Below are 12,001 nucleotides of genomic sequence, written 5' to 3'. Positions count from 1 at the left end.
GAGCATGTTCCATATTGTAAAAGTTTTGATGCCCCCTGACATAGCCGAGGGGGGCATTAAGTTTTACTCTTGTCTATCTGTACGTACGTCCCTCCTTACATCCCGAAGTTGGTTTCCATACTCTAACTTTAGTTTGCCTCAACCAAATGTTGTGAAACTTATACACAATGTTTATTACCACAAAATACAGATCAAGTTTGAATTTTGGTGGTGTCACTATAATATTCTAGAGTTATGTCCCTTTACATTTGAACAAATTGATGAATTATTCGTTTCCCTTCTCTAACTTTCATTTGTCTCAACCAAATGTTATAAAATTTATACACAATGCTCATTACTACATAATACAGATCATGTTTGAAATTGGGTGGCGTCACTTTTACAGTTCTTGAGTTATGCCCCTTTATACACATAAAAAATTGCTGAATTTTTCATTTCCGTTCTCTTACTCTTAGTCTGCCTCAACCAAATGTTATGAAACTTATACACATTGATAAATGACATCTTGTAGCAAAATTTGTTTATTGGTAAGGCCATCACACACTTTACAAATGAGGCTATTTCGGTAGTTTTGCATTGAAAAAGGAAAACATTCTTTTTTAACATCATTTATATCTATATTGAAATGAAAACTAGAGATCTACATGCTTCTTCTGTTTGTAAGTTTTAACAGTAGATAATGGATAGAAACATCATTTGAAATGGAAAATATTTCAAAATGAATTATAAATTGGTGGTTACACTATTTAGCATAAATAATAAGCAACCACATGTTTTATATAAGTTAAATGCTTGATTGAATGTTGCTAAAGTGAAACAAAGAGAGAAGCTATTGATAACAAAGATATATTATTATTATGTTGTTTATTTTAGACAAAACCAAAAATTGTCTCTTGCTTTGGATAAACTACAAATAGACTATGACAAGCTGAAGGCTGAGGAATCAGAGAAGACAGCTAAACTGAATGAACTCACTCTACAGATAGATCGTAAAGAACAAGCTAGACAGGATCTCAAAGGACTGGAGGAAACAGTGGTATGTATTATTTGTCAAGTTTTTCTTGTCTTAGTTGTAAGAAATATGAAATGATATTCTAGAGATGGGGTTAAATAGTGGCACAAACGAGGAGTAGACAATCCATATTTTGTCGTTATACTATGCTCTTGCATATGTCAGCTGTATTTAACTTCTTTTTGATATCAATGATTCTACAAGATGGCATTATGTTTTCCAGGTAGTTCATCCATTTGTAAGTTTTTTGTTCAGGTTGTTTACAAAAAATTATGTTCACATTAAGTTGAAACTATATATGAAACTTACAGATATATGTATTTGTTGTTTTTCAGGCTAAAGAATTACAGACATTACATAACCTTAGAAAATTGTTTGTACAAGATCTCCAGAACAGAGTAAGAAAGGTAAGTATTTACGTAATATATTATTTCACTTTACCTGCCATATATTCAATTTATTTACGTAATATATTATTTCACTATACCTGCCATATATTCAATTTATTTACGTAATATATTATTTCACTATACCTGCCATATATTCAATTTATTTGAGCATTAGTGATGTTATAATACTGGAATACCACAACTACATACCAAATGATATTGAATCGAAATTCTTGTTCTAAGTAATAATGATATTAAGAATGGAAATGGGGAATATGTCAAAGATACAACAACCCGACCAAAGAGCAGACAACAGCTGAAGACCACCAATGGGTCTTCAATGCAGCGAGAAAATCCTGCACCAGTGGTCCTCAGCTGGCCCCCAAATAAATTGTTTACTAGTTCACTGAAAATGGATGTCACACTAAATTCCAAAACATATGAATAAACTAAAATTGAAAAACATACAAGACTAACAAGGGCCAGAGGCTATTGACTTATGACAGGCGCAAAAACTAAGCGGGGTTTAATATGTTTTGTGAGATCTCAACCCTCCCCCTATACCTCTAGCCAATCTAGAATAAAGAAACACATAGCAATGCGCACAGTAAACTCAGTTTAAAAGAAACATATCATTCCTAGGCATTTAACTGACAGCTCTCATCAGTTACATTTAAACTGATCTTGTTTGTTATAGTCCCAGATGAAAAAGGATGATGATGAAGATGATGATATTGGAGGCAATGCTGCCCAGAAACAGAAGATCTCATTTCTGGAAAATAACCTAGAACAACTAACAAAGGTGCATAAACAATTGGTCAGGGACAATGCTGATCTCCGATGTGAACTTCCCAAGTTAGAGAAGAGACTCAGAGCTACCATGGAAAGGGTCAAGGCCCTAGAAGGTGCTTTGAAGGAGGCTAAAGAAGGAGCTATGAGGGACAGAAAGAGGTAAGCAGTCACAATGTCTACAAATGTTCTGTCTTTGCCTAGAAAAATACACAAATCATGCAGAAGTAATATTGAATTGAAATTTGACATTTAAGTTTTTTAAAAACAAAGATCCCTTTTTTCCTATAGAAGATGACACATAATCTAATGAAATAAACAACATCTTCACATAATGAAATTTTTATCTCAACTAAATCCTATTACAATATTGTTGTCAAGTACTGAGATCCCATATACTGTTATGTAATGTATGTGCTAAACAACATTAGAGGAATAATCAAATGTAAAGATGAATAAAATAATAAAGAATATTATTGATTTGTGATTTCTTTATGCTTCATCAGCACTAAAAGACTATATTGCGGCAATAATGGATAGTAATTTTACAACAATAAGATTTAAAGTGAGAAACAATTTGTTACAGATATCAACATGAAGTGGATAGGATTAAAGAAGCTGTGAGACAGAAGAACTTGGCAAGGAGAGGACATGCTGCACAGATTGGTAAGATATCATCAAATACACCATATATACATATCTCAATACTTCAATTCAAAGAAAATTTTAAATTATGAAACTATAAATAGCTTTTGTAAAGATGACTAATAAATGTGAGAAATTTAAGTTCAGTTTGACATTCCAAATCTTTTTATTTAATAAAATCATGCATATTATAGTTCTTTAGCTATTCACTAAGCTTTGTAATAAGATCTTTGTTTTTCATGTGATTAATTTGAATGAAAAAGAAGTTGGGCTTAATTCTTTTTGTTGATATTTTTTCTCCTCAGCCAAGCCAATAAGACCAGGACAACACCCTGGAGGTTCTCCAGCCACAGGCACTGGTATCAGAGGAGGTGGTGGAATGGCTGTAAATGGTCCACAGTAATTAAGTAAGATGATAGACTGATCCATGGAGTGTGCATCACACCATTATTTGTCTCTTCATGCCCCCACTCCTAATAGTAATACTGCTTTGTATCTGTTTGCCACTTCATTTATATTTTGTGGCATTTTTTTCAAGAACTACAAATCAGATCCTCATCACTCATCTTATTTTAAAACCAAATTCTAATATATTCTTACACAAAACAGAGATTTATAACATTTCTTGAACTTGGAATCAGAGCTTCCTGAAAATTGTAAAGAAAGTTTAACATATTCACGACGATTTATGTTCGCTTTATTTTTCTAATCCAAATAAATCTTTTGTGAAAAGAAAGTTGGTTTACAGTGTACAGATGTATCAAGTTCAGAACTACTCGTGTTTTGAAAATACCAGTCAATAGAACAGGCTTAGGAAATTCCTTCTAAAGATTCAAAATGAAATATCTTATTATTTACACCAAATATAAAAAAGAAAATTAATTTGAACATTAAAAATATATTTTATTCTTTTTCTATCAATATATTTATCTTTATATCAAAAACTACTGCATTTAATAAAAAGCAAAAATATCCAAGTGCAGTGAAGGGTGAATAATGCACAATCCTTTTTGCGAATACTGCAGCAGAAAGGGTAAAAAGGCATAACTTTATTCATATACCATACTGCACTGAAAGATGAACACTATTCATTTATAGATAAAAGAAAATTCATGAAAAAACACTGGCTATTAAACAATCAATATCCAGTATAATTTTGTCAGGTGAAACTAACAAGTCATTTTGTAGCATTAGTATGTCATAATGGAAAGACGATTTGTAAGATTTTGTGTCTGTGAACTACTGAATTTTACAGAAAAAACTCTTGAATTTTAAATGACACCTTTTGGGATTAAATCTTGAAAAAAATAAAAATAAAAGGTAATCTTGAATTCTTGTATGAAATTAGATTGCAGGTGTGAATGACAAATTATTTAAAGTAACGATTTTCATATTTTGTAGATGTGTTCAGTGCATACAGTGGAAGAAGCATTCCAAAGCTTTTCTGTGTCCAGAGCTTTATATTGTCATCATGCTGTTTTAAGACTATTTTTTAACATTTGATGTTTGACAAATATGCACATAATGTTTTCATAGACATAGATTGGACACTTTTCCAGTATTTATCAACCAAATCAAATTTGGGGATATTTATTGACATTAATACATATAAAAGGGGTGTGAAATCATGCCTTAATGATAAGGTCACCAATATTTTTAAAACAATGGAATTTGCTAAATATTTACAATTGTAGATGTTTTTTTTTCCTGGACTTGCTTTCTATAAATGGAAGGGTCAGGTTGATTGGTATCACACTTGTACAATTGTACAATTATAAATAAATATTTGTGGTTAATTTGAATTGTATAGGGATGGTATTTTTTTAATATTTCATTGCATTAAAATTACATAATTTGTCGAAAAAACAATGGCCTAGAAATATTAGAAGTTGATACAGTAAATACTTTTTAATTAAACAGATTTTTTTCAACATATAAGAATTAAAAAAAACCATGCAAGGCATAAAGATGACGAAAGTCTCATTGAATTTAACTTATTAAGAGTTTACTGTCATTTAATGTTGAATACTTCTACCTAAAGCCTCATATACTGCCACATATATAAGTTAAACCATAGTCTTGTGATTTTAAAATGGTTGTGTTTTAATATTATGATAATGGAATGGTTATAAATTAACATTGATATGAAATTACTAACCATACTATAGAAACAGAACATATGATCATTAGATCTAGTTATGTTCCTCTGGTCTTAATCTAAAAATAGAACAGTAGGTCTGTAGGATAAGTCAGAAGAATGAAGAAAATAAATTCTCAGTCACACATTCTTTAGAATGTAGGTAGACGAAAGACATTTTCTTTATAATAGATGTAGAAATAATAAAAGAAAACAATGTGCTCTTTGTTTCACTTTCAGAAGTGAAAGTAGGTTAACATGGAGATGTTTTCTATTTTAACCTTTTCATAAGAATTCCATAAATGTATGTGCTTTGATCAGAGGTTGTTGAAGAGTAATTGCATTCTTCTTTTTCGATATGAAAGATTTCACCCTTTAGATATTCTTTCAGTGGGAGTACTTCTAATGTATAACTACTGCAAATTGATTGCATTGTTGTAGAGGAAAACATTCCAGTTAGAAAGGATATCAAAATAAGGGGTTGATGTTTGATCTGGAAAATGCTGATTTTCAGGAAGCGATTAAAAATGGAACAATTGTGAAACTGAAATGTTTGATATTCAAGAAGACATAAAAATTTCACATATTTGTGGCAAAAATTACATAGGCCAAAACACAAACATGTAACATTAGTAAATAAATGTGCAATATGAACCAGTTTTAACATTAATAAATTATTAGTTAATCAAATTGTATGTTGTACTAATTATAGTGTTTTAAATAGTGTCAGTACAGTAGAGACTTTGTACAGGTACCATCATATCTATATATATTGAGTGTATTTAGTGTACATATTTAATATATTTATTATTCTCTCTCATGTATTTCAAGTGATAACTTTTTTGTCAGAATGGTGGGTATTTTTGATAATGATGTTGAAGACTAGAAACTCAAGATAAAAGGTTTGGTTGATGACATATATCATAAAAACTGTTTAAAAATGTGGGTGGTTGCCAACAGAGGAAAGAATAACCAAGTTTTACAAAACAATAATTATGAAAAATAGTTTTTATTGAGCAAAAACTTATGTTTAAGAAGATTTTTAACAATTTAGAAAAGATAGCAAGTGAAGTAGTAAAAATTTTTAAAAATAAAGTTCTCATGTTGTTGATAGACTCAGTATGATATTTGAGTCAACTTCTGAAAAATAGTTATGGAATAACACAGCTATAAAGTATACAGCAACAATATTTATTCATTTATTGGCTTAATTATACTGCATATACATATGTATATTAATTCTCAGTACCTCATGTGAAGATAAAAATCCAGATCAGAGCCTGTCTCAACATTGTATTGGGCATACACTTGTGTATTGAATGTGGGCATATTATATGCAACAAAGGTTACTTATCAAAGCATACCTTATTCATTTAAATAACTGAATCATTTTCTATGTATGTTTGGTGCAAGTGTTACTTTTATGGTTTTTATTTATTGTAACTTTTTCTTTATATTGATATTGACATAAATGTAATAAGTATTTATACTGTGTGTACTATATATCTGTAGACTTTGTCAATAGATAGTTGTAAGGATAATTTGTGTGACATAAGCAGATTTTGACATAGCTGCGGAACTGTAGCTCCTAGGTCCTTATGATATTTTTTTTACTATTTGCAGACCATAGATCTCTATGGTCTGCAAATGGTCAAAATATATCATAAAGAACTAAGAGCTACAGTTCCGCAACAAATTTTGACAGAACATATATAATCTGTGATAAAAGAACAAATCTTTCATATGCTTATTGTGTTCAGTTTTTGAAGTAGTTAGTTGGTGAAAGGCTTTTGAATGAAATTGTGAATATGATAGTTTTTAATTGATCTGTTTAAAATTTGCTTTTTTAATATTAAAGGGCTTTCATGGGTAAAAAGAAAGCAGATAAAAAGACTCGATAGTCAGTTTTATGCGGGCAGAATTCTCATTTTTGCATTGTTCAAAATATCAAGTTTTGTCATTATGTCTTATAATATACATGTTTACACTTTGTGAAGGTTAAAGGCCATAAATAGTAAATATTCAACAGAAACCAGCTTACTGCTTTAGATGTAACAGGGTGTTTGTGACATTTGCTCTGTGACAATAAAAGTAGAAAAATTCAGTTCTTTGACTTGTTAATTTATTGCCAAGCAGCTTAAAGTAGCAATTTAAATTTTACTTGTGCTGTGTAGCCACTGCCTGTTTGCTGATAGTTGGAAACTTATAACACTCATTGTAGAAAGAATATTTTATAAACATTCATATAACATATACTGTAAATTCAGAAATTATTGGGAGGTTTTTAGTCCCCTTCCAATGAAGTCAAAGGGAACTGAAGGTTTGCACTCTGTCCTTATATCTTTCCATCCGTCAGTCCAGGAAATCAGTGTTTGACCATTTTTTTCTTCTCGATTGAAGATATTGATTTGAAATTTGGTAAATAGTTTATCATGACAAGCTACAGATCAAGTGCAGACTATGTTCAGGTCTGATGATTTTGTGCAAAGTTATGGTCCTTTGACTTAAAAAGTTCACTCAATTAATCAGTTTCCTGCACTTAATTTTGTTATGCTTGAAGTCATTGATTTAATAATTGGTAAATAGTTTTATCCTGACAAGTAACAGATCTAGTTCAAATTTTGTTCCGGTCTGGTGACTTTGTCGTCTTTTGACTTAGAAAATTTATTTGCAGATTTATGGTCTTTTTGACTTGGAAAATTCACTCAAGTAATTAGTTTTCCACCTTTTTTTTGTCATGCTTGAATATATTAAATTGCTATTTATTATATAGTTCACACAATGACAAGTTATAGATCAAGTTGGCATTTTGTTCCAGTACAACAAATTATTTCCTTGCAATACTCTCAGAATGCGACTGTATGAGTATTGCAACAATAACTTGCATTATGATGTCGGATTCATACATATGTATGCAAATATTCAAATCAAATAATTTATCTCACAATTTTTTCCATTCTTCAAAAATGCACTCAACAATTTGTGAATGTACAGTGTTTGGTTATGAGGTACATTACCCTGAAGTTGTAGTTATCCCAACTTGTTACATATGTTCATTATGATGTTAACTATTTAAAGGGTATGTAAAATTGAGATTGTTCGTAAACAAAAAAAGATCAAGAATTCAGAGATTTTGTCATGAATTCTATTCTTATCTACAATGTTGGAGGCTGTCCTTTGTTGAATATGCACATAATCCAAAGTCAACTATATATGGTATGTGGAATGATTGCATGGTATATACTTTTATCAGGTTTTTCGGACTTTGACCTATTTTAATGGTTCATTTGTCAATCTTAAGTTTTGTATTTTTCTCAGATGCAGTAGACAATAGGCTTTCTATATTTGGTGTATGCACCGTGTATCATCGGTACAGCGGATATAGCTTGATAGGTACTTGAAAGCGTGAAAAACTATATACTGTACATATAAGCAGCTATACTTATTACGCACACACAGTGGCCTTCTATCAGAAAAAGAGTTGCAATGAATATAGAATCATATCAAATGAGATGAGTGCTAACTTCTTTGACAAGTATTTGCACATGTTTTTAGTAAGCGTTCTTGTTTTGGGAAAATAATGAGACGTCTCTAATCACCAACCTATGACCAAATCATTTCTTAAACAACAATTATGTTTAGATTGAAGTACACATTGATATTTTGTAAACAAAAGAAAGAATTTCACAGTGTGTCAGAAGAAAAATCGATCACAACCGCTTGGTTAGTACCTATATCGGCTGTACCGATGATACACGTAGGTATTGTATGATTGTAAAGTCACATGCCTGTCTGGAGATCTTCCTCTTACCTTGACCTAATTTACATGGATAGTTAATCAAGTTAGATATAGGTGATACTTGTAGTGAAATCTTCATATTACAGACTTTCCACACAAGTTCAAACATGTCAACACTTGTTAATATATGCTGCTGCACACATTTAATCTGTTCAAAGGCTGCTTGAATGGCAATAACAAACAAAAAAACTTTAAACTTATTGTTTGAGAGCCAGCTGAAGCCTGCTTCTATGTGCAGGTTTTTCGCTGTTTTCTGGCCTTGGGCTGTTTTCTGTTCTTTGGTGAGGTTACTCTCTTCAACTCATTCCCAGTTTCCATTCTCTATTCTATTTTTATAAATATCTTGCAAGAAACGTAAGCATGAGATTGCTATTATCTACAAAGGGAATAAATCCTTGGCATATTTTTAACATCGTGCTGATACAAGCCTTTGATTGACTGAATGATTGGTGTTAAACACCACTTTCAACACTATTGTGCTAATTTTGGCCATCAGTTTTTATTGGTGAAAGAAGCCAGAGATAACCACTGACCTTCGGTGGGAAAACTGACATTAAGATGAATTAAAATTGGAGTACAGTGCACCTGCTCAAAACCTCGATGTTGACAGGTTAGTGAAACACTAGTTTGACTACTAAGATCATTCGTCCACAAAGGCCCTACACTAGTTTGACTACTAAGACCATTCGTCCACAAAGGCCCTACACTAGTTTGACTACTAAGACCATTCGTCCACAAAGGCCCTACACTAGTTTGACTACTAAGACCATTCGTCCACAAAGGCCCTACACTAGTTTGACTACTAAGACCATTCGTCCACAAAGGCCCTACACTAGTTTGACTACTAAGACCATTCGTCCACAAAGGCCCTACACTAGTTTGACTACTAAGACCATTCGTCCACAAAGGCCCCTATTAGCCTTTGATATAAACATCTAAAAAATTAAAAACATTCAAAATGTAAGTATTCAAGTGCTTCCAAGGGGAATAACTCTTAAAAATAGTTGATTGGCATTGATTGTCCAAGACATTACTGATATTTAACTCCAATATAAAGGAGTAGGTCCGGTAAGAGCCGGTTTTGGCCTCAAATTTCAGGTCCATCTGACGAAAGATTTTGGACACTTTTTAAACACTTTTTAAAAGTGTCTATTTCCGTTGATTCAATAAGTTTATGTGAAAGATTTTAACTGATTTAGTCATTAGAAACGCTGCGATTCAAGCTTAAATATGATCAATGTCCAATGAACACAAATGCAGCCACTTTCATTTAAGACAGAAAACCGTCTAAAATTTAACTAAAATGCTAAAATTGTGAAGATTTCAGTCATTTAATAGACTTAATGATGCTAGTACCCGATATATGTGCATTGTATTGTCAAAAACAGCCCATATTTATGTAGCAGAGGCATTCTACTTTCCAATAAAAAAACTAAAAGTTTACATTTTAACAATTTTGTAAAACTGCTCTATTTTGGGGCCAAAAAGGGGTCTTAATGGAATTACTCCTTTGGTAACAAACATGCAAGTAATGTAGGCTTGATAGTCCTTGCAATGCAATTTTCTATATAATTAATTAACCCAAGGGGAACAACTTTTTTTTAAATAGTTGGTTGTCAGTGGGTTTTTTTTATATGTTATGCATAATAATAGTCTCTGCACTTAACATACTTCATAAAAAATAAATATTCTTCTGAAACTATCGGAAAATTAATGGCTCTTTACTTCTAATTTGTTACCCTCAATACGATTTAAATATCCCTTATGAGAATGGAAGAGTTCTGAATGTACTCAAAAAAGGGAATGGCTTTTTTGTTTCATTGCACCATATTCCAATTTACTTCAGAACTAAAATAAGAAACAAGTAAAGTCAAATATGCTTGTACTACATTTTATTCATTTTATGAATATAAAAATTATACTATAAAATTAGACAAGATAGCTACCCTACAACAAGTATTGATTTTTTTCAAATATCACAGTCACGCTCTTGTGTCAATGCTGTTTGTCCAATATGTAAAAATGATTCTGTGGAGATAAAAAAAATCAAATCATAAAATATTTGACAAGATTATTACCGACATTACAACTTTTCATTAACACTACAGAATTCTTGTTTAAAATATGGTCTGTTAGTGACAGTTAGTCCTATATCAGTCTTTAATTTATTTCTTGTGTTTTACATAAAATTGACATCACCTACATATTTTGCATCTGTGTGTGAATATCTTTACACTAAAAACTAACGTATAGATAAGAAATTATCAGTATATCACAGATAGTATTAACAAGACTAAAAAGATACTAAATCATAATAAATAAATAAATACACAATACTCCCTGCAACTTATGTTATGTACAAATAAATGCAAGACCATAAAATACAAAAGACAGACATACAATTGATGCTGATCTTCATGATACCCCAATAAATAGATCAAAATCTTAAAAAGTACAGATTTGTATATCTTTAAAATTAAAGAAAAATAATTTTCAATGCCAAACAAATTCCAAACTAGCAAAAATTGTAGATCCAGGTATCTCAAGTGAGATAAATTTTCAAAAGACAGAATAACAATTTCCAATCATTAAATACATACACTATCTATTTTAACATTAGCTTTTCTTTACAGTGCTATTTATTGAAAACTTTATTGAAAACTGAATGTGGACTAAGATGAAGACTTTAATGTATACACATCAAACATCAAAGCCAAAATAATAATAATAAAAAACCAAGTCAAAATGTGTATTCCAACACTGTAAAGCAATGATATATTTTAATACATGGTACTAAAAACTGATATCTAAATCTTATTAGTATTTCTTTCTACTCTTTTATAAGTAAAACTGGAAACAGTAACATTGTATTATGATACAAAAAGATGTGGTACACTATGTCTGTGTACTGAAGGACTTAAAGGGGTAAAACTACCTGTACACTCTTTTATTTAATCCAGACCATGTACATGAACTAGATTTTTTACTCGTGTACTCATTTCTCCATATACATTTTCTCATAAATAACTTTTGCTTTGTTTTGTAACATCCTTCAATTAAGACTTATAAACTTTGACATTCTAATATGCTTAGTCCCAATGTTTATCTACTGACATCATAAAAACAATTGGACATTTAAAATACACTTTCTAAGGTAACCTTAACAAATAAATAACCGTTATTTTTGGATAATCAGATTTGCTGTTGTTAAATCTTTACATCTACTTCCC

At 30.9% G+C, this 12,001-nt stretch overlaps 1 protein-coding gene across 1 annotated transcript in view; it reads left to right on the top strand.

Annotated features, from left to right (window-relative positions):
• Positions 1–4,604, top strand: part of LOC143065116 (kinesin heavy chain-like) — a 32,470-nt gene extending 27,866 nt beyond the window's left edge. Inside the window, exons 18-23 of the mRNA XM_076238473.1 lie at positions 874–1,036; positions 1,348–1,419; positions 2,099–2,352; positions 2,777–2,856; positions 3,141–3,242; positions 4,237–4,604. Of these exons, the coding sequence (XP_076094588.1) occupies positions 874–1,036; positions 1,348–1,419; positions 2,099–2,352; positions 2,777–2,856; positions 3,141–3,238 (667 nt within the window). The 3' untranslated portion in view covers positions 3,239–3,242; positions 4,237–4,604. The remainder of the gene's footprint in view (positions 1–873; positions 1,037–1,347; positions 1,420–2,098; positions 2,353–2,776; positions 2,857–3,140; positions 3,243–4,236) is intronic.
• Positions 4,605–12,001: the final 7,397 nt, after the last annotated feature.

This window comes from Mytilus galloprovincialis, chromosome 2 (assembly GCF_965363235.1).
Source record: "Mytilus galloprovincialis chromosome 2, xbMytGall1.hap1.1, whole genome shotgun sequence".
Taxonomy (NCBI): Eukaryota; Metazoa; Mollusca; class Bivalvia; order Mytilida; family Mytilidae; genus Mytilus; species Mytilus galloprovincialis.
Note: the sequence above shows the minus strand (reverse complement) of the source record. Positions and strands in the feature narration are given on the sequence as shown.